The 20,226-nt window shown below is 40.8% G+C and overlaps 1 protein-coding gene across 2 annotated transcripts in view; it reads left to right on the forward strand.

Annotated features, from left to right (window-relative positions):
• The first annotated feature begins 8,195 nt into the window (after nucleotides 1-8,195).
• Nucleotides 8,196-20,226, forward strand: part of LOC126473559 (G protein-coupled receptor kinase 2) — a 164,728-nt gene continuing 152,697 nt past the window's right edge. For both annotated transcript variants that reach the window (XR_007586481.1, XM_050100693.1), the window contains exon 1: nucleotides 8,196-8,473. Coding sequence is in view for 1 of the 2 variants with exons in the window: in XM_050100693.1 (XP_049956650.1) it covers nucleotides 8,422-8,473 (52 nt within the window). In the remaining variant the exon portion in view is untranslated. The remainder of the gene's footprint in view (nucleotides 8,474-20,226) is intronic.

The raw sequence follows: 20,226 nt of genomic DNA on the forward strand, positions 1-20,226 counted from the left end.
GGTCACGGGCAGAAGCCTTACTGGACAGGGATGCGATAGCCTAAAGAAACAGCTATATAGGAACTATCAATACACTTTTACAGACTCCAGGAAGAGAACATTCCCACCAGAAGCCAAGCACTGATTTGCAGACAGGCACCAACCATCGACAAGGTGGATAGTCCATGAATCGCTCCTTCTTACCCTCTCCCTCTCATCACAGCTACCCTATTATATTCTAGAGCCAATAAAATTCCAGAAATATAACTGACACCAACAGTTTGCAATAAATAGGGGTACTTTTGCTCCAAAAAACCAGTCTTGTGTTTCGGAAGTCCATTATAATATGGCTGAAATACCAGTTTCATAATTTTTAAGGTATTTTATATTTTATACAATGATGCAGTACAACACCCAGAATAATTTTAATCAAAATGGGACACTGTATAACAGGAACTGTGATCCAGTAGAGTGGAAATGGTTGTTCACCATTCCTGCTCATCTATGGTCAGCTATCCCAAAATATTTCCATGATGTCCAACATTTCCTTACCTGGGATCCACGAGGAATCTAGACGAAATCAGATGCATGTGTCACTGCCAAGGACTTTACCGGTATTTTAGAAATTATGTGAGTCACTGTAAGGAATGCTAATGACAGAAGCATGTGCCACAATTACCTCTGGGGGCCTGGTACAGATCCCACCTGCAGCAGCGCCATTCCATCGAACTGAAATCGATGTCTTAGGGAGGTTCCCCAAATCGACAGATTTTAATAAACAGATAATAATCTGCACTGACTACCACCATCCACTGTGCTGTTACCAAAGCTGTACCAACAGCTGAAGCTCCAGGGATTGCAAAATTCATCGTAGAAGTCATAATTTTGAAGTACAGAGCACCTTTTGTAAAAACATCTGATTGTGTAAGCGTTTTCCGGTAGTAAGTAGTATCAGAGGTCATTTCATAGCACGGGATGACAACTGACTACCATCCACAGACAAATGGCCTCACAGATTTCTTTAATAACGCATTTGTAGGTATAATTGTGAGGTTGAACGGAGAGACTGGGACGCAATACTGCCGGTTATGACATTTGTATACAAATGAAGGACATTACGGGTTTCACACTGTTTTCTTTTATTTTTGCTCCACAGTCATAAGGCTGAAACAACAATGGATACACACTGTTACCGTCTCAACTGTGTGTTACTTAGATGGCCATGTGAAACACTTCATCACTGGATTGAAGAATCAAGACAGCTAGCTACATTTGGATACTGGGTGACCAGAAGAATGATACAGCCAAAGAGACTTGGTATGGATTTTTAGACCTGAGATGAAAGCGGGTCTATCAGAAAAGTTACTAAAATGCTACTTTGGGTTGAATCGTATCTTTGTCAATTGTCGCATATTACATACGAAGTCGAGGATTATGATACTTTATCAGGAAGAAAAAGGGCAAAGACATCGTCCATGTCCTCTGTATAAAGCCATACGACAGTCCAGAGGCACACACTGATGATGCAAGGTTCAAGGAAACAGAGACCCGCTCAACGATCTCAAGGTTTTGACAGATGGTATTACCTCATCATAGAGAAGACAATACAGCCAGAAGGGGAGTTTCTGCCAACGCTACGATACAGAGGACCATTGACAAGAGCTCCACTCACAGTGTTGCAGTCAGCTCCAATGACAACTTTTCAGACAGTTGGTCACTGTTTCTGAAGGAGATAGAGCAATACCCTAAGCTCTGCTGCATGCATTGTGGTGTAGTGGTTAGTGTCACAGGTTGGCATGCTATGGGTTGCCAGTTTAACCCAACCCCCACCAATTATTTGGTATTTAGGGTTTATCATTTCTGGAATTTTCGTATGTTTATGATGTTTGTGTATTCTGGAATATTCAGTGTTTGTAGAGGTAACATCATTCTTGAATATTTGATGTTTGTGTAAACAGCTGTGCTCTCCATCTAGGCTTGACTGAGTGCTTCATTTATACAGGACGACAAAACAACAATAGACTCAGCCCACTAATGCCTGCATTGATATTAAGTTTATTTTGATGTTTCTCTCCCTATCATTCTAGTGAAGCCAGCCATCATTACAGAGTAGTAGGAGATCCTTTACTAGTTCTTAATTAGACACAGTTTCTTCATGAATTAATGAACCAAATAGTCTGTGTCTTTTGACCTCCAAACCTTTGCATTGGAAGAAATGTGGTTCAGGTTCATCCCCCTCACCATACAGTTTACGCTTATAAGCTTCTTTCTCTACACTCATCATATGCAGATGTTTCTTAAAGTTCCCATGGTCAGTCATTAGTCCTACCATGAAATTAATCTACCCCTGTTCAAGCCCAGGATTATAGAATTTCTCTTAAACCATGACTTCAGCATCAGTAGCTTGTCATATTTGTCACTTCCAAATGTGTTCTGGCTGTATGTTGGTTCCAATAATAAACGTGCTGTCAGTGGTAAATGTTGAACCTCATTGAAGACCCTACCTAAATCAAGCTTCACAATAACAGACAAAAGCACTGCCATAAACTAATTTTGTGGGCTATTAAGAGATAACGATCATTAATCCACTGTACTGTACACACTATAACTGAATACAATACATTAGCTGGGGAACCTCTGTTCTATTTCCGAGAGTACTGAGGAAGTTCCTGTCCTAAGCTATTCTTTTTGTGAACATTTTTCCAATCAATAGATAAATCATACCAGACATGTTCTTTTTAGGGCCACTTTTAGGTTCATTATTGATTTAGAATAATAAAAGAGGAAAATGTGTATAGCAGTAAGCTAAGAAAAAACTGTCGAAATGTAACAAAAAGTATATGAAGTACGAAATATGCAGGAAGATGTCGATAGAAGGAATGATGAACTTTCAGAGTCTTGATTGATATGATTGATTGATTGATTTATTGATCCATTTTCATCTACAGCTGTACAATGTGCAAGAGATATATGGATTTTTATGTTAATATTAAGAATTTTACTTATAATATAATTTTGTTCATAATAACACACATTACTACATCAATTAATGATGAATACTTAAATAAATGTTGTTTTGTTATATACAGATATGTAATAGACAAATGTTCTTGTGTATGGGGCTACATTGGACTAACATAGAAAAATTCATTTTTGTAGATATTCATTTACTGTGTCAAAGCAGTGATCAACCAAGTATGACTTCAATTTAGATTTGAAGTGACCAATGTTTTGTATGTGTTTAACGGTATCTGGTAAGGCATTGTATAGTCTGATACTAGGATGGATAAGACTGTTATGAAATAACTTTGTGTTGGCACTTTGAACATGTACATCCAATTTTTCTCTTGTATCATAGCTGTGTGTTGTGTGATTTTGAGTGATGAGTGGTCTTTTTTATGTGTAAGTTTTGCTACCCCTTCCATTATTCTTATAATTGTTTTTGAATTTTAAATGTTTTGATGGCATCTCCAGAATTTCGCCAGAACATAATTCCATACTCTAGGTGAGATCATATAACTACATAACATACACACTGAAGAGTGTTGTAGCTGGTACAGTTTTTTAATGTATACAGCACAAAACAAGAAGTACTAAATTTTTTGTTCATTTGCTCAATATGTGCTTTCCATTTCAAGTTGTCTTGTAGATGAAATGGTTCAAATGGCTCTGAGCACTATGGGACTCAACTGCTGAGGTCATTAGTCCCCTAGAGCTTAGAACTAGTTAAACCTAACTAACCTAAGGACATCACAAACATCCATGCCCGAGGCAGGATTCGAACCTGCGACCGTAGCGGTCCTGCGGTTCCAGACTGCAGCGCCTTGAACCGCACGGCCACTTCAGCCGGCTCTTGTAGATGAAGTCCAAGAAATTTGGTACATGCTGTTTTGGTAACTGCCTGTCCATATAGCTCTAGATTGGGCGATACCAGATTTTTTGTTTGTACTGTGTGTATTTCCATAGCTATAGTTTTTCCAGTGTTTATTATTAAGTCATTGTTATCAAAGTAACATGTTAGCCTGTCAGTGGCTTCTCTTATGTTTTTTACAAGAGTTTCTTCTGAGTTTTCTGTGATTAGAGTGGTCGTATCATCAGCAAATTGAAATATTTTAACACTGTCATTGTTTATGTTTAGGTCATTTACATAGAGAAAGAGCAGAACTGGACCCATTACTGATCCTTGTGGCATACCATATTTAACAGTCAGTAGTTTGAAATTATATTTCCTAATGACATTATACCTTTCCCAATCTATTTCCACATATTGTTTCCTGTTCTTAAGATAAGAGTTGAGGCAGTTGTTAGCAGTTCCCCTAATGCCAAGACTTTCTAGCTTGTGTAGCAATTTGTCATGATTTATGGTGTCAAGTGCCTTTGACAAATCTAAAAATATCCCCATGGTAAGTTTTTGTTATCTAATTTCATAAGTGCCTCTAATAGAAAGGAGTGAACTGCTGATTTGATTGAACGGTTCGCTCTAAATCCATGTTGAGGTTCTGATAGAATGTCATTATTCTCTAAGAAGTCTGTTAGTCTCTTATTAAAGACCCTTTCTAATATTTTTGCGAAAACAGACAGAAGTGCCAATGGTCTGTAGCTGGAAATATCATCTTTGTTTCCTTTCTTGTATAATGGCTTATTTTTGCTATTTTCAAACATAAAGGAAAAGTTCCTGTAGCAAAATATTGGTTACAGAGGTGAGTTAAGGTCTCATTAATCAAGTCCCCACATATGAAATCAGGTATACCATCTATGCCTGCAGTGTGTTCCATTCTGAGACTTTTAATTGTAACCTGTAGTTCTTCTACATTTGTTGGGTACAGAAACATTGCTTTATGTGGGACTTTTTTCGCTGTTTCTGTTTGCTGTTTTCTATTTGAGGTCTGTTGTAGTAGTTTCTCTGTTACATTTATAAAATCACTATAAAACGTATTAGCTACTTCCTCTGGGTTATTAATGTTTTTCGAGCCACCCTTTAGATCAACATTATTAATTATATTTCTATCAGATTGGGTTTCTTTCTTTACAACTTGCCAGATTGCTTTGGCTCTATTTTAAGCATTTTCTATGTATTTGTCGTTGTCTTGTTTCTTTGCCTCCTTTATTATTTTATTTAAGATAGATTTATATTTTTTGAAGTAACTATCAAACTCTGGAGTTGTGTTGTAACTTCTTACAATATTCTTTAGGTGCTGTTTTCTAGCAAAGATTTCCTTATACCACTAGTAATCCACTTTTTGCATTTAGTGGTTTGGGTTGTTTTGGGTTTCAGCGGAAAAGCAAGATCAAAATAATATTTAAATATATTCACGAATGTCTGAAACTTTCCAGAAATATTTTCTGTACTATATACTAGCTCCCATGATTATTGTTGGAGATAATTCTGGAATGTATGTACTGGAGCATTACTGAAAATTCTGCCCATGTGTGTAGTCTTCCTCATATAATTATAGGATGGGTCAGTATTTACACAAAAGCTTATAGCCTGTGCATGATGGTCTGCCAGTCCAGCTTGAATTACAACTGATTTATATTTTGTTATGGAGCTAATTATTATTTGGGCTATAGTAGTACTAGAATGATTTGTTTCACATGTAGGGGAACAGACTGTAATCTCCAAATTATTGGCTGTTAATATGTTCATCAACTCAGATTTTGAATTGCTTTGCTTATTAAAGCCTACATTTAGGTCTCCACATATAAGAACTGTTTTTCGATTTCTCACTACTTTATTTAGTAAAGTATCAAATTGAGTGTTGAATTTTTTAAAAATGGCTATCTGGAGATCTATATAAACATCTTACAATTAACTTGAATGCTGGAATATCTATGCATGATATTTCAAAATCTTTCTCAGTGTTTAAGGATTCAACATTGATTAAGATATTGAATTTGATATCTTCTTTTATTTACATGGAGTTCCCTCCATGTGTAAACTGATTTCCGCAAGTTTGTGCTGCTAACACATAATCCGTTGTTTTTACTGTTTTAACTCATTTTCTTTCAGCTAGTGTTCAGTTAAGGAAAGTATATTAACATATATGAGTTCACTTGATAGCAAGATTTCCAGCTCTCTTACTTTATTCCTTAGTGACTGTACATTCTGATGAATATGAGTGACATAGTGAGATTTTAGGTTTGTTCTCATTGTACTTGGTTGACCACTTACATTTATTCCTGCATTTAAATTATGCTGGACTCTTCCTTGGGTTTCGCCGTTGGTCATAAGAATATGTCCTCATCGTGAAAAGGGGTAGTTCTCTGTCTCTTTGGTCATTCTTCTTGTGCGGTTCATGTTGATGTGGTTTCTGTTTTTGCTTCATAGACGGCTATTGGAGGTGTTGTTGATAGGTGAACTATTTATTCTAATTTGGTCTTGAGGCCTTTTGGGAATAAAAAAATCTTGCAGACGAAATGGTTTCCTTACATTTCTTCTCACTAGAATTGCTGATCTTCCCCCTGTTGCTGGGGTGGTAGTAGTTGATTGTTGGTGTTCACTCATACATGTAAAATTAGGTGTCCTTGGTGGTACTTTTGTGTCTGGATCTGCTGCTGTCCTTAGTGGGTCTCCTGTAGGTACCGTGTCTGGTTTCCAGTGCACAGTTCTTCTTGTTGTATCTTGAATATCTTCAGGTGTGGAACTTGGTTGAGTTGCTATTTTTGGGTTAGATGGTTCTGCTGGTATCACAGCCTGGATTAGTCTATGGTAGTTTTGTTTTGCTGTGTCTTCTTTGAGTGATGAAGGTGTAGTACTGTTTTTTCTTGCACTCCTCGTTTATCTTTCATCACTATTGAGGTGGATAAGTCCGTTTTTGCTGTTGATTTTTCTTGTGTTTTCACTGTCATATTTGCTGAAAGGTCTTCACATTGTATGTATGTTAGAGCAGATATTTGCAGATTGGCACCTACTGCTAGCTCTAAACGTCTAGATAATTTCTCTTTGCCTTCCATTCGCAAGTGAAGTCCATGCTTTGTATAATCGCTTCTGCTGAATAATGTATTTACATCCATTACCATTATATACTCATAATTTTTTGCAATGGTCATGGAGAATTCGTTTGCGGCGTAGATTCTGTTGTTCAATTTTGGCGGATCGTATCTGTACGGAATTGTGCATAAGATTACTTTTGTGTGGACTGTCTTTCGATGAGAATCTGTTAAGGCGCATTTGAAATCCTCAAATTTCTTTAGGGTGTCTTTTATCCCACCTAGAATGATGACACTGTCATTTTTCGTATATTCTTGCGTCTTCCCGTCTATGTTACAAACCACGTCCTTTAACTGAGCGTTAAGTTTTGTAAGAGAATAGATGTCGTGTTTTTGATTGTGAAAACTGATCATAATTTCTGCACAGTGATGACCATGACCGTCAAAAAGAATTAATACGTTCTGACTCTTGTTTTCAGTGTGTGTCATTTTTTGGGGCAGTGGTCGATCGCTTTTTTAACAGTTTTCAATTGTATTAACACTGTTTTTTATAAGGGCACTTCATAACACAAGCACTTGAGTCCTTCACTGTAGTGTTTTTGCTTCTGGTCCCTTCATACTGCTTTTCTCTCTCACTGTTTACAGTTTTTGTAGGTTTTGTTTTGAGTGGTGCACTCGATTTCAGGTATCCTAACATTTCAGTATTTTCATTTCGAAGTTTCGTTAGATCAGTCATTAAAGTATGAATCGCTGATTGCATACTTATGATGACTCTTTTAAATGTTCAGTATCAGCTACACATTTATTACATGGCATATTTTCACTTTCAACGGCTGTATTTTCGCGTGGTAGAACATTGCGCACATCACACTCGTGAGCCATTTGATTTGACTTCATATACATACCGGTATTCACTATTTCTAGGCTAACTTTCCGAACACATGAGGGATAATATAGCTTGAAATAAACTCATATAAGACGGAAGAACCGTTAAAGGGTACAAAATGAAAGGTCGCCGCATTTGTCTCTGATGATAAGACGAAAGCGCTGAAACGGCAGTGTTGTCTGGTAGTACTGTAACACAGACGACACTTGTTCCTTAGAATCTGATAAAGAAAACTTCCATGTAATAACGGACATTGTTTTACTTGATACGCGTGATTGAAGGACACACAAAATGATAGAACATTACAATATAGACGTATTTATTTCTTTATTTGCTGTGCTATCGCATTATTATCATTATATATTTTTTTAAATTTTTGACTTGCGTAGTTGGTGCCGAATGACGCCATTCATGTGTAAGCAATATAGTGAAGATTGTTATGTCGTGCCTGCTGATACTGTAAATGAATACTGTTAAAAGTGAGACCGAGAACAAAATAAAATATCAACATCAAGTGTAACTGCCACCATCTTACCCTGTGCACCACATCGGGAGAGAAGTAAACATTTTGATGGGACAGGGTCGATATCGGCCCGGAGTTCGGGAAATTCGGCAAGCTGGAACTCATGGAATTGGAGAATATAGTTGCGAACACTGTTTACTTAAAAGCAAGAGAAGGTAAGTGGGCTACAGTTAATTTTGTTAGACTGTTAATAACTACAGATAGCGTATATATTCAAATTTGTGACAGTGGCACAAACAACTCACAATTTTGTGTGTAGTTGCTCGGGTGTATCGAACAGGTTTCAGAGTTTTCCACCAGTATGACACTCACAGCAATTCAAGTGAACTGCTTGTGTAGAAACACAGTGTCACTCGGAAGAAAAACGATTGGGTTGTTATGTGTCCCATATTGCATTTTGGTCGCATGTATCTACAGATTGTTCACGTTGTTTATTCGATTACATGGAACAGCTTATGGCCTATAGAGGTTTTGGCTGCCACAGGATGGTCGTTTTTAATACTTGTTTTCATAACACTGCTAGGAAGGTGATAGACGTGAGCCATAGATGTGCTGATTATATGTTGTTAGACCCATTATCTTAATCGTTTTTTAGTACGAAAGTACTGGTGGACATAAATATAGCCAATGACTGCATGTATTTGTATGTCGAGATTTCTAATTAGAAATAAACATTCCAATGCCTTTAAAGGATCATAGTATCATAATTTTTCACTTATTATTTAAAGTATTTTCACTGTAAAAAAAGAAAAATGCACTTAACAGAAAATATACGGTTGTTACCAAAAGCAGTTTGTTCCTTTGACTTCAGAGCACCCGGTAATTGAAAAGCACGTTTATTTCATCTGTGAGATGCATGGAAAATTACTCTGTTCACAGCTTTTTAGGTTACCAAATGTGGGCTGAGACAATGTCAGAGACTTTACAAGACACTTAATAATACCAGAACTGTTACTATTGCAATCAACATCAATACTGTTATTGATGGTACAAGTTTTCAGTGCATGTTGATTGCACTAGGTATTTGCTGTGGCCAAGTCAAGGTTTCATACTGCCCTTTGCATTATATTTATAACAGCTGTATTAAAGCAAATACATCTAGTTTCTGCCAGATATGATGGGATATGTGGCACTTTCCTGTTATAAATTTTCTTTTTTGTGGCCTTATTTCATGTTTTAAATGTCTGACAATGGTATTGACACAAAAATCATAGGATGAGAGTGAATAGGCATGGTTAACTCTGTGGCAAGAGTGTATCAGACCAGGAACAAACATTTGTTTCATACATCATTCATATGATTTTTCTGAAATATAACCTGTGAAGAACTGATTGGGTCATCTCTGCAGAAACACATGCATTTGTCAAGTAACTATAAAATAGTGTTGTGTGCGCTCCCCCATTGCTTAGTCTGACTTCCTGGGGTATATGAATTGGGCCCTACACCATTGATAGTGCCAGTACTGTTACTTCCCAGAACATACAGATTATAGTGTTACAACAGTCAAAACAAATAATTTGCATTTTTTGTTGTTTATGTACAGAACATCAAAATACTCTTGGAGACTGTTCATTATCTAATACACGTTATCTGAATGTATTGTGCAGGTTTAGTTCTGTGATGAAATTGTGTTAAATGTGCTGAAGTGTATGCCGAATATGGCAAAGTGCTTTTAAATATGGCTCAAAGATAAACATGAGGTTGTGCTGCAGGTCAGTCTGTTACCAGAATCTTTATTTGGCATTCACATTCATTGCCTTCAACTCTCAACCAAATTACCCTAGTCCTTGGGCTACTCTTTCATGTGTGCACTCCGTTGCTTAGTCGCCCTTCTTTAGGTCACAACTGAGGTTTCAGGTGGTCTGTTACAACACATTAGTCTTTTTATACTTCATAGTTTTATTTCTTTTGTTGTTCATCCACTTACTGCCATAAGTAAAAAACACCATCTTGTTGTATGAATCCATTATTTTAATTAGAATAATACAAAATAACAATTAACTTATCATGTACACATGGAAGTTCATCTGCTGTGGTATAGGTCTATGGTTTTGTAAGTTTGTTAGTCTCAAAGGCCAAATCATTGAAAAGAATTATGTGGCTAGTTTATATGGTGAATTGGATGCTATTGTCGTCATTGTTCCATAAGAGATGAACCTCTTTAAGACAAGTGTTCCTACCAGCCTATGTGATCCAGCTGTGCTTACAAAATTATTAATAAACTTTTTCACCCCCCCCCCCCCCCCCTTGGTATTTTTAATCGGCCAGAAGACATTGCTGGTTGTCTGTGGGTCATTTTAGTGTGAGATTTTACTCTAAATATGAAGTCCCATCCATTGTCATGCATGAGAGACACTACTATGGTGCTCAGTGGATCTCTCAAAAGTCGTGTGGAAATTATTCCCAAGTTGTACAATCCACTCTGTAAGGAATTACAAATGTATTGTGGTCCAAAGAATGTTCAAACTTTTGTGATCTACATATTCTACAACACATTGTCACCTACCAGTGCAACAATTCAGTTTGAATCAGTGTTTCATCGAGGAGAGAAAATTGGCACTGATGGTAGCAATTGGCAAATTGTTCTAAGTATGTGGCCTTCAACTGCCAGCTAGTGTGTGGTGTTAGACCCTCACCCTCATGAAACATTGGTTATGGTGACAGGCTGGTCTGTAACATAGTCCAAGATTTAGGTTAGGTTGGAAGGTGATAATTTAGTTGTGAGAGTTTGCAAAAGGAACAGATATTTGTCAGATAAGGATTATGGTAAAAGATTGATCTGTAATTCAGCCAAATGTTTACGTCAGTGTTATATTTAACTTACTTTGCCAAATTTTATTCTTTTTTAGTTCTGAAATCCGAAACAGCAAGGTAAATTCTGGTAACCTTTATTACATAAAGGACAAGTCTCCTACAAGTACTTTGATGCATATTATGTACATGCAGCATACATAAACTAAGAAAAATGCAAGGGTTTGGTCGACTAAGTAACTTGTACCCAGTTATTGGAAAAAAGTATGCACTTGTTAAGTCTCTGGTTTCTTCAGAGTTTAAAATGATAATTACAAATACATGCGAACCTTAAAGCTGTCATTGACCTGAGAACTGATCTGAACACCACAGTTCTGTACTAGGTATGGTCCTCCCAGGGAATATGCACTTGCCTTCCTCTGCCATGAATTTACTTAAACGGTCAGTTGTATGCTGACCTTAAACTGTGACAGTGCTTCTTGAAATTTTTCTCATTTATCTCAAGCAGTGATTTTTTAAACAAGCAAGAAATGACCTTGAATCCCTAACCACTCGATTTGTTCATCATCAGCCACAAAGCAGTGCTTAAAAGGGAATAGCTGTTTCAATCTCCCTGTATTTCAAAACAATACATATTTTTGCTACCAGTATTTTCACTGTTTTATGATAACAAAATAAAGACCCAGAGAATATTAAATTAAGAGCAAAATCAAGATGTAAGTATTAGTTGCAAGAGTCCTACCATACAAGAGAAGCAGTGTTTCTTCTAATCATAAAATGCAGACTTTTGTGGCTGGTGTTTTGCATTATTGCTGATATTTGTTTTTTGGGGATAAGGCCGTGGTCCAATGTGTAATTCTCTGCCCAACATTTAGACTTCCAATGCTGGAGATGTCATCAGAGGCTTTAATGGCTCAAATCAGTTAATTTCAAACAGGCTCAGCAAGCTGAACAGTTTGTATGAAAAGGCGGAGGAGTGAAATTTGACAGATTGTAGGCGTTGGCACTAAATAAAACAACCCCCCCCCCCCCCCCTCAGCGGGCTCACGGAGTACCTGCGTGACGAGCGTGGGGCCCTGAGCTATTGCAGCCTTCCTTCTTTCCCGGGCTGCATTTCCTTTCCCTTCCCCTCCTTTCCTGTCCTTGCTCCTTCCCCTTTGCCCTCTCCCCTCCCTCTCTTGGTGTCCTTTTTAATGTAGGCCCCGCTGTCCTCCTGGTTATGTTGGCTTTGCAATTTGGTTTTGTTGGGTAATTACCTCATCTTTTTGGCATTCTCTCTGGTCCCCCTCTGGGGTTTGACCTCCATTACTAAATTTCTATTCCATAGTGTGAGCCATTTGGGGAAGAGCACCTTACCTAGTGCCTCCAACGTGTGTCCTCACAGTTCCTTCCACCTTTTCCTTCACATCATTGTCTGATGCTAGGGTACATAGCCAGCCCATGTGGTGGGGTTGCTATGTACCCTTTTGATTGAGCCCTCTGAAAATACAGGGATCACGCATCTGATACCTGAGCTGTGACCTCCTCGTGTAAGGCTAGAGTGGTTGCTTGTCGTCCTGGATCATCAGAACTCCCGACAATGGCCGCCGTGTGAGACGGCCCTTGCTGTGGCTGGGTGGCGCCCGTGGGGAGAGCCCCTGATCAGAGTGGGTGGTATCAGGGCGGGCGCTATGCAAATGAAACACATACGGGTCCAGAACTCTGGACATTCTTCTACGGCTTTCTCTTTGCATGGAAATGATTCCTTTAGTGCTGCTTCTTCTGCCCCTTCGGCCTTCCCTTCCATGGCTACCCCTGGGAGGAGGGTCAGGCTCATCGGGAGAAACCTTTCCCCCACTATCTGCTTTGCACCAGGACTGATGGGGATACTTTCTCTAATATCAGACCTTTATTTTTTGCGGAAGACATTGAAGACAAGTTTGGCGAAGTAGACTCTCTGAGCAAGATGTGTTCGGGTTCGTTGTTGATCAAAACTGCTTCAGCTGCCCAGTCTGCAGCCCTTTCTTCATGTAACCATGTTGGCCCAATTCCTGTGTCCATTACACCCCCCCCCCCCCCCCCCCCCCCCAAGTCAGTCTTTGAATATGGTTCAAGGTGTAATTTTTCACAGGGACCTCATCCTTCAAACTGATGACAAACTTAGGGACAATCTCGGACGACGGGGTGTTCACTTTGTTCGGCATGTTCAGAAGGGTCCGGAGAAGGTCAAGGTAATGGTTTATCGATGTGACATGAAGCCATACATCTCACCGCCTATGAGATGTTTTAAGTGCTTGCGTTTTGGCCACATGTCTTCCCTCTGTTTGCAGGCCCCTCTCTGTGGTGACTGTGGACTTCCACTCCATGAGGGGAGTGCCTGTGATCACCCTCCTGTGTGTGTTAATTGGCATGGCAATCATTCTCCACGTTCGCCGGATTGCCCAGTTTATAAGAAGGATAAGAATATACAGGAGTATAAGTCCCTAGATCATCTAACCTACACTGAGGCTCGTAAGAAGTATGCACGTCTTAATCCTGTGTCCATGACATCTAGCTATGCTTCTATGCTTAGTTACATCTTCACCCCTTCCTCCCCCTTCCTCGCCCCAGCAGCGAACCCCTATCCCCCCCCCCCCCCCCCCTGCGTCTCTCACACCCTCCCCTCCGGGTGCCGCTCCCCCTCCCCAGGCGGAGAAGTGTCCCACTTCGGCGTCTGCCAGTCAAGGGTGCACCTCCCGAGATCCCCCTTCCTGGTACCTTCCAGGCCGAAGATCTGCTGCCACACGACGACCATGAGAACCACGGTCTGTGGGCCCACAGGTCACCCGATCTCTTTCTGTTCCAGATCTTGTTGCAACTGGCTCCTTTTTGCCGCACAGCCCTCCTCGATCTCAAACAGGAAAGAAGAAGAAACATAAGTCCCGGGACAAGGAGCCTCTGGTGTCGCCAGAGGTCCTGTCCCCACCTTCGCATCTTGACTCTGACCTGCTGTTCATGGATGTCACCCCCTCCTTGTTGGAGACAGATGGTGACCAGGCGGCATGACTGGCTTTAGCCTGTTCACTCTCCCCAATTTGAATCCTCATTCTGTGGTTATCCAATGGAATTGTAATGGATATTACCGTCACCTTCCGGAGTCGATCATTTACTTCACTTGGAATCCGCAGTTTGACAGGCTTTTTCCCAGCGCCGCCATTTGGTTGCAGTATTTTTCAACCTTTGCAAGGCCTATGACATGGTTTGACGCCATCTTATCTTTCTTACACTTCATGAGTGGGGTCTTCGGTGCCCACTCCCGATTTTTATCCACCAGTTCCTGTTCCATCGGTCGTTCAGGGTTCGGGTTGGTACTGTTTTTATTTCTCCATGGACCAGGAGAATGGCATCCCACAGGGTTTTGTATTGGGTGTACTTCTTTTCCTCATTGCTATAGTTGGACTTGTGGCATCCGTCGATCCTTTGGTCATCTCTGCCCTGTATGTGGATGATTACTGCATTTGGGTTAGTTCCTCTTTGATGGCCTCTGCAGAGGGGCAGCTCCAGGGAGCTATATGGCATGCCTCTGCATGGACCCTCTCACACGGGTTTCGATTCTCTCTGTAAAATCGCGGGTGGTCCACTTCCGTCGCCTTACTACGGGCCACCCCGATCTGGAGCTCTACCTCAATGCACAATGATTACCTGTGGTCCCACAATTTCATTTCCTGGGTCTTCTTTTCGACAACAAGCTCACTGGGCTGTCTCATATCAGTCTTCTGAAGGTAGGATGTTTCCGTAAACTCAGTCTCCTTCGCTTTCTTGCCCACGCCTCTTGGGGTGTGGACCGCTCTACTAGCCCTGGTGATAGTCTCCTGGTTGAAACTGGGATCCCCCCTCCCTTTCTGTTTGGCGATCCCAGCTTCTAGTTTCTTATGCAATCGCTGTCCATTCCTCTCCCACTCATCCTTCCTAGTGTACCCTGTTCCCAGACCAAGGACATCACCCACCTGATTCCTGCCCTCGGGCAGGTTTACTGGTTGGGCTCCGCCTTGCATCTCTTTGCTGTGATTTTCAGATTCCTTCTTTGACCTGTCTCCCACGTTCCCTCCCCAACACTTTCTCTTGGTTAGTTCCTCGGCCCCGGATTCAGATGGATCTCTGTCGAGGTCCGAAAGATTCTGTTCCCCTGATGGTATTCTGTTGTTTTTCCGTTGAATTTTATGGGAGTTTCGGGATGCTGTTGTTTTTTACACTGATGGCTCTAAATCTGCTGATCGTGTGGGATATGCCTTCACGTCCTCTGTTGGCATGGAAAATCGTCTCCTGCCAACTACATGTGGGGTGTTTACTGCAGAATTGATGGCGATTTCCCAGGCCCTTTCCTTTATTACAGCGCTCCCAACGTTTCGTTATGTACGGACTCAATGGGTGGCCTTCAGGCTATTGACCGGTGTTTTTCCCGCCATTCCCTGGTCTTGGGCATCCATGACAGTCTCGCTGATCTTCACCATGCTGCTTGTTCCGTTGACTTCCCTTGGGTCCCTGGCCATGTCGGTATCCCAGGTAATGAGCTCGCTGATCATTTGGCTGGGAGGGGGGGGCAGTCACTTACCCCCCCCCCCCCTCCTCCTTTCTCTGTAACCCCTCCTGTGGCGAATTTATGGCTTCACATCAAATCCCACTTTGCACAATCGTGGGCCAACTCTTGGGAGGCTACCTCACTATCTAATAAACTTCGTGCGATTAACGTGACACCTGTACTGTGGCGTTCTTCCTTCCGCCTCTGCTGAAAGGACTCGACCACCCTGTGTCGCCTCTGCATTGGCCATACCAGGCTGACCCATGGTTTTCTTTTGCGTTATGAGCCACCCCCACTTTGTGGTTGTGGAGCCTTCCAGTCAGTAGACCACGTTTTGGTGGTATGCCCCCTTCTTTTGGCTTTGCATACTAAGTACAGACTTCCCCGCACTTTACCTTTAATATTGGCAGATGATTTCCGGATGGTTGAACTGGTTCTCAGTTCGCTCTGTGAAAGTGGTTTTTATTTTCAGTTTTAAGGTTTTTAATCTCCCTCTGGAGTAGGGGCAGGGCGGTGAGGGTTGGGGTGTCTCCCACTGTAAGCTGTGTTTGGAGATTCCCGACTCCCCTCCCTGGTCAAGATCCTCTTCTCTTTCCCTTTTACTATGTTTTTTTATCATTTTTTTAGATTTCGTTAGTCTCTTTTTACAATACGCACTTTTACATTCTAGCAGTTGAACGCTTTTGAATAGCGGGTGGTCTTACCTGTACTGCATCAGAGGTGGGATATTTCTTGCCTCTAGCATAGCCTTGGGGTCGCTCACTTGCTGACTTCCCTCATTTTGTTTTCACCATTGACAACACGACTGTACTTTTATGTTTTTTAGCTTTTTACCTTTTATTGTTTTGAATTTTCTGAGATGTCAGTCCATCAGAATGGACCACATTTGAAACATCTGAAAGGACCACATTTGAAACAAGGTACTGATGACCTTGCTGTTTGGTCCCTTCAACCCCAACCAACCGACCAAATAAAACAAAAAGCACCAACTCATCCCCCACTATCCACTCCGTAACATATGTCAGTGCAGCTCCGCGATTTCGGGCAGTGGTTTGATGAGGTGAAGTGACATGGGTACATACGGATGGGTCCAGGAAGAAGTACACTCTTTTTGATAGTCAATATTAGAAGAACAAAATGACATACTATTGCAGTTCTTGCATGGGGTGAAGGTTACTTTGTGTACAAAGCGACCCCCATTAGCAACCAAACAATGTCGATGCCACTGAACTGTTGGCCGAATTACGGCTGTCAGTGTTGCCGGCACAATAGCCGCACAGGATACATCGATGGTTTCTCGTAGCTTGTTGAGTGTAGCTGGCTTCTGTTGATAAACTTCATTTGTCAAGGTCCCCCATAGGTAGAAGTCAAGAGTTGTAAGGTCTGGAGGCAGTGCTGGGCACTCAACAGCTCCTGTTCGACCTGTCTATCATCCAGGTAGATTTGCATCCAAGTAGGCTCTGGACATTTCTGTGGTAGTGAGGCAGAGCGCCACGTTGTTGTAGGTAACATCTTTCATTTCCAGACACCTCTCGGATGGCAGATAAAATCGATATTTGCAGCATATGAAGATACATATCACCAGTTACAGTACCTTCAAAGAAGAAAGGGGCAATCAAACTGTACAATGACAGACCACACCGGACATTAATACCCATTAGATTAACATGTTTGTCCATATGAACATGAGGATTTTCGGGAGTCCAAAGCACGCAGTTGTGGCAGTTTCAGTACTGTTTAGTTTGAATTGTGCCTTGTCAGATCACATAACTGTCCCTGCAAACCATTCATGCTCACAGAGCATGCCTTCAGATCATTCGCAGTACTCCATCCCATCCGGGGCATCCTCATTCATAGCGTGCAGTGATCTTGGAATGTACACTTTCCTCTTTGTAGCCTTCAGAATTTGTTGTATGCTTGATGGCATACCCTACTTTCACATGCAACCTGCTTCAGACCAAGTAACATATTGCAACCCAGCAGTACTGGAAGCTGAACTCGTTGATGTTTTTGGTCAGCCATACCTTTCCCTATGCACATCCTGAACAGTACCGTCGGCTTTAAATTTATCCCGAATTGCTGTACATGTTGTTGGCTGAGTCCTAGGCATGTTACACCATTGCCTTTGTACCTCCATCATGTTTTCGTATGTCCAGTACTATTTCAATATGGCCTTGCATTGCTCAAATGATAATCTTACTTCATTCGTTGCTCCATCATCTGTTGGAAGAGGCGTATCAAGATCTGTTGAGAAAAGAATGGACTACGCTATTGGGCAAAATTGCAATGATATGTCATTTTGTTCCAGAGATATTTGCTATCAGAGTGTCTACAAGAGAATTGTACCTTGCACCATGGCCTTATGCCCATAAATCAAATGTCAACAATACTTTTTCTTCTAGTTTGCCTTTTCAGGTCTTAACACGTATTCCACCATGGCACTGACTGTATTTTATCATGCCATGAGATGAGCAATATTCTTCCCCAAATCCATAAAACTCTCCTAAAGTGATTCTACCATCCACCCAACATATGAAATATGCTAGTTCATCCTTATTCCACTGTTATTTTCCAAACACTTGTCATATGCATTATGTTTTCAGTCTGAAGATTGACATCTACATCCACATCCATACTCCGCAAGCCACCCGACGGTGTGTGGTGGAGGGTACCCTGGGTACCTCTATCGGTTCTCCCTTCTATTCCAGTCTCGTATTGTTCGTGGAAAGAAGGATTGTCGGTATGCTTCTGTGTGGGCTCTAATCTCTCTGATTTTATCCTCATGGTCTCTTCGCGAGATATACGTAGGAGGGAGCAATATACTGCTTGACTCCTTGGTGAAGGTATGTTCTCGAAACTTTAACAAAAGCCCGTACCAAGCTACTGAGCGTCTCTCCTGCAGAGTCCTCCACTGGAGTTTATCTATCATCTCCGTAACGCTTTCGTGATTACTGAATGATCCTGTAACGAAGCACGCTGCTCTCCGTTGGATCTTCTCTATCTCTTCTATCACCCCTATCCGGTACGGATCCCACACTGCTGAGCAGTATTCAAGCAGAGGGCAAACAAGCATACTGTAACCTGCTTCCTTTGTTTTCGGATTGCACCTGCACTTGATGCACCTCTCAATGCCAGTTTCTCCCTCGTAATTCACATCATCTCAGCGTACCTACTACAACCTACATCCATTTGAACCTGCATACTATATAGAAGTGTTGGTCTCCTCCTACATTCCCCTGCCCTTCCCCTATTCTTCCATCTATCATTAATTTAATTGTCCCATGAGTCTCAGAATGTGCCCCAACAGTGTATCCCCTAAGTAAATCTCTGCCATAAATCTTTTTTCTCCCCAACTCCATGCAGTACATCTTCGTTAGTTACTCAATCTATCCATGTAATCGTAAACATTCTTTGGTAGCACCATTTTTCAACTGCTTCTGATCACGTTTTGTCTTTATTGTGTATCTTCCATTTTTTTCTTTTTTTTTTCCACATCTTTCAAGCTACACTTAAAACATATTTTCCAAAAATGTTTCTGATGACTTAAATATATATTTGGTGTTAATAGATTTATCTTTTTCCGTGAAAATTTTAGTTGCTCTTGCTGGTCTACATTTATTTTACATTGTTAGTTGCTATACATTAAAGTTTTTATTTTTTCCCCATAAGTATTTTTATACTTTCTCCTTCTGTGAATCAAATTTAACATATCCCATGTCATCCAAGAATTTCTGCAGACTTTGTTTTCTGCCTTTTTTTCTTTCCTACCTTCTCTACTTGCTCTCTCAAAGCTGCTCGTCCCTCTTCTATACTATTCCTTTTCCCTGTGTCAGTCAGTCATTGTCTAATCTATTTGAAACTCTTGACCTTCTGCATATTTTAACTAATCTAGTGCCAACCTTCATAATTTCCTTTTTTTTCCACAGTTTTTTTAGCTTTAATGTGGAGTTTACTGTTCATAATATACTGGTGTGCAAAATTGAAGAATGAAATTAACTACTGCATGGTGTGTCCATCGTGAAGTAACATAATGTGATGAACCAAGGATCATACATAGAAAGAACTGCTACAGTATAGTACAGAAGGTAACTGAAAGAAACACACAATGAGATGAACAGAAATGACACTTTTATTCAAAGACAGTAATCACAGTGAAGGCGGTGTGATTCACTATGGTCCTCGGGACATTATAAAACCCGGGACACGGTTTGCCAGACCATTCGTTGAATCCCCTCTCATTCCAAGAGCTGCTCCACTTGTGCTGTTCAGTGCGATAGTGCATTGTCATCCTTAAAAATGAAGTCAGTGCTAAACACACCCTTGAAAAGATGCACATGGGGAAGGAGTACTGTGTCACAATGGTCTTGATCCGTGATGTGTTATGTTCATACATTTGGAGGTCAGTATGCTGATGCAGTATTATGCTTCTCCGCATCATAACACCTGCACCATCAAAACAGTCATGTTCGACAATGTTCCTGGTTGGATTATGTGTTTCTATCTCTCACCACATGAGAGTTCGTCCAGCATTATTGAGCATTGTTTTGATGGTGCAGGTGCTATGATGTGGCGAAGCATTAATATTGCATGGGTGTACTTACTTTCAAATCTTTGAAAGGC

This window comes from Schistocerca serialis, chromosome 4 (assembly GCF_023864345.2).
Source record: "Schistocerca serialis cubense isolate TAMUIC-IGC-003099 chromosome 4, iqSchSeri2.2, whole genome shotgun sequence".
NCBI lineage: Eukaryota > Metazoa > Arthropoda > Insecta > Orthoptera > Acrididae > Schistocerca > Schistocerca serialis.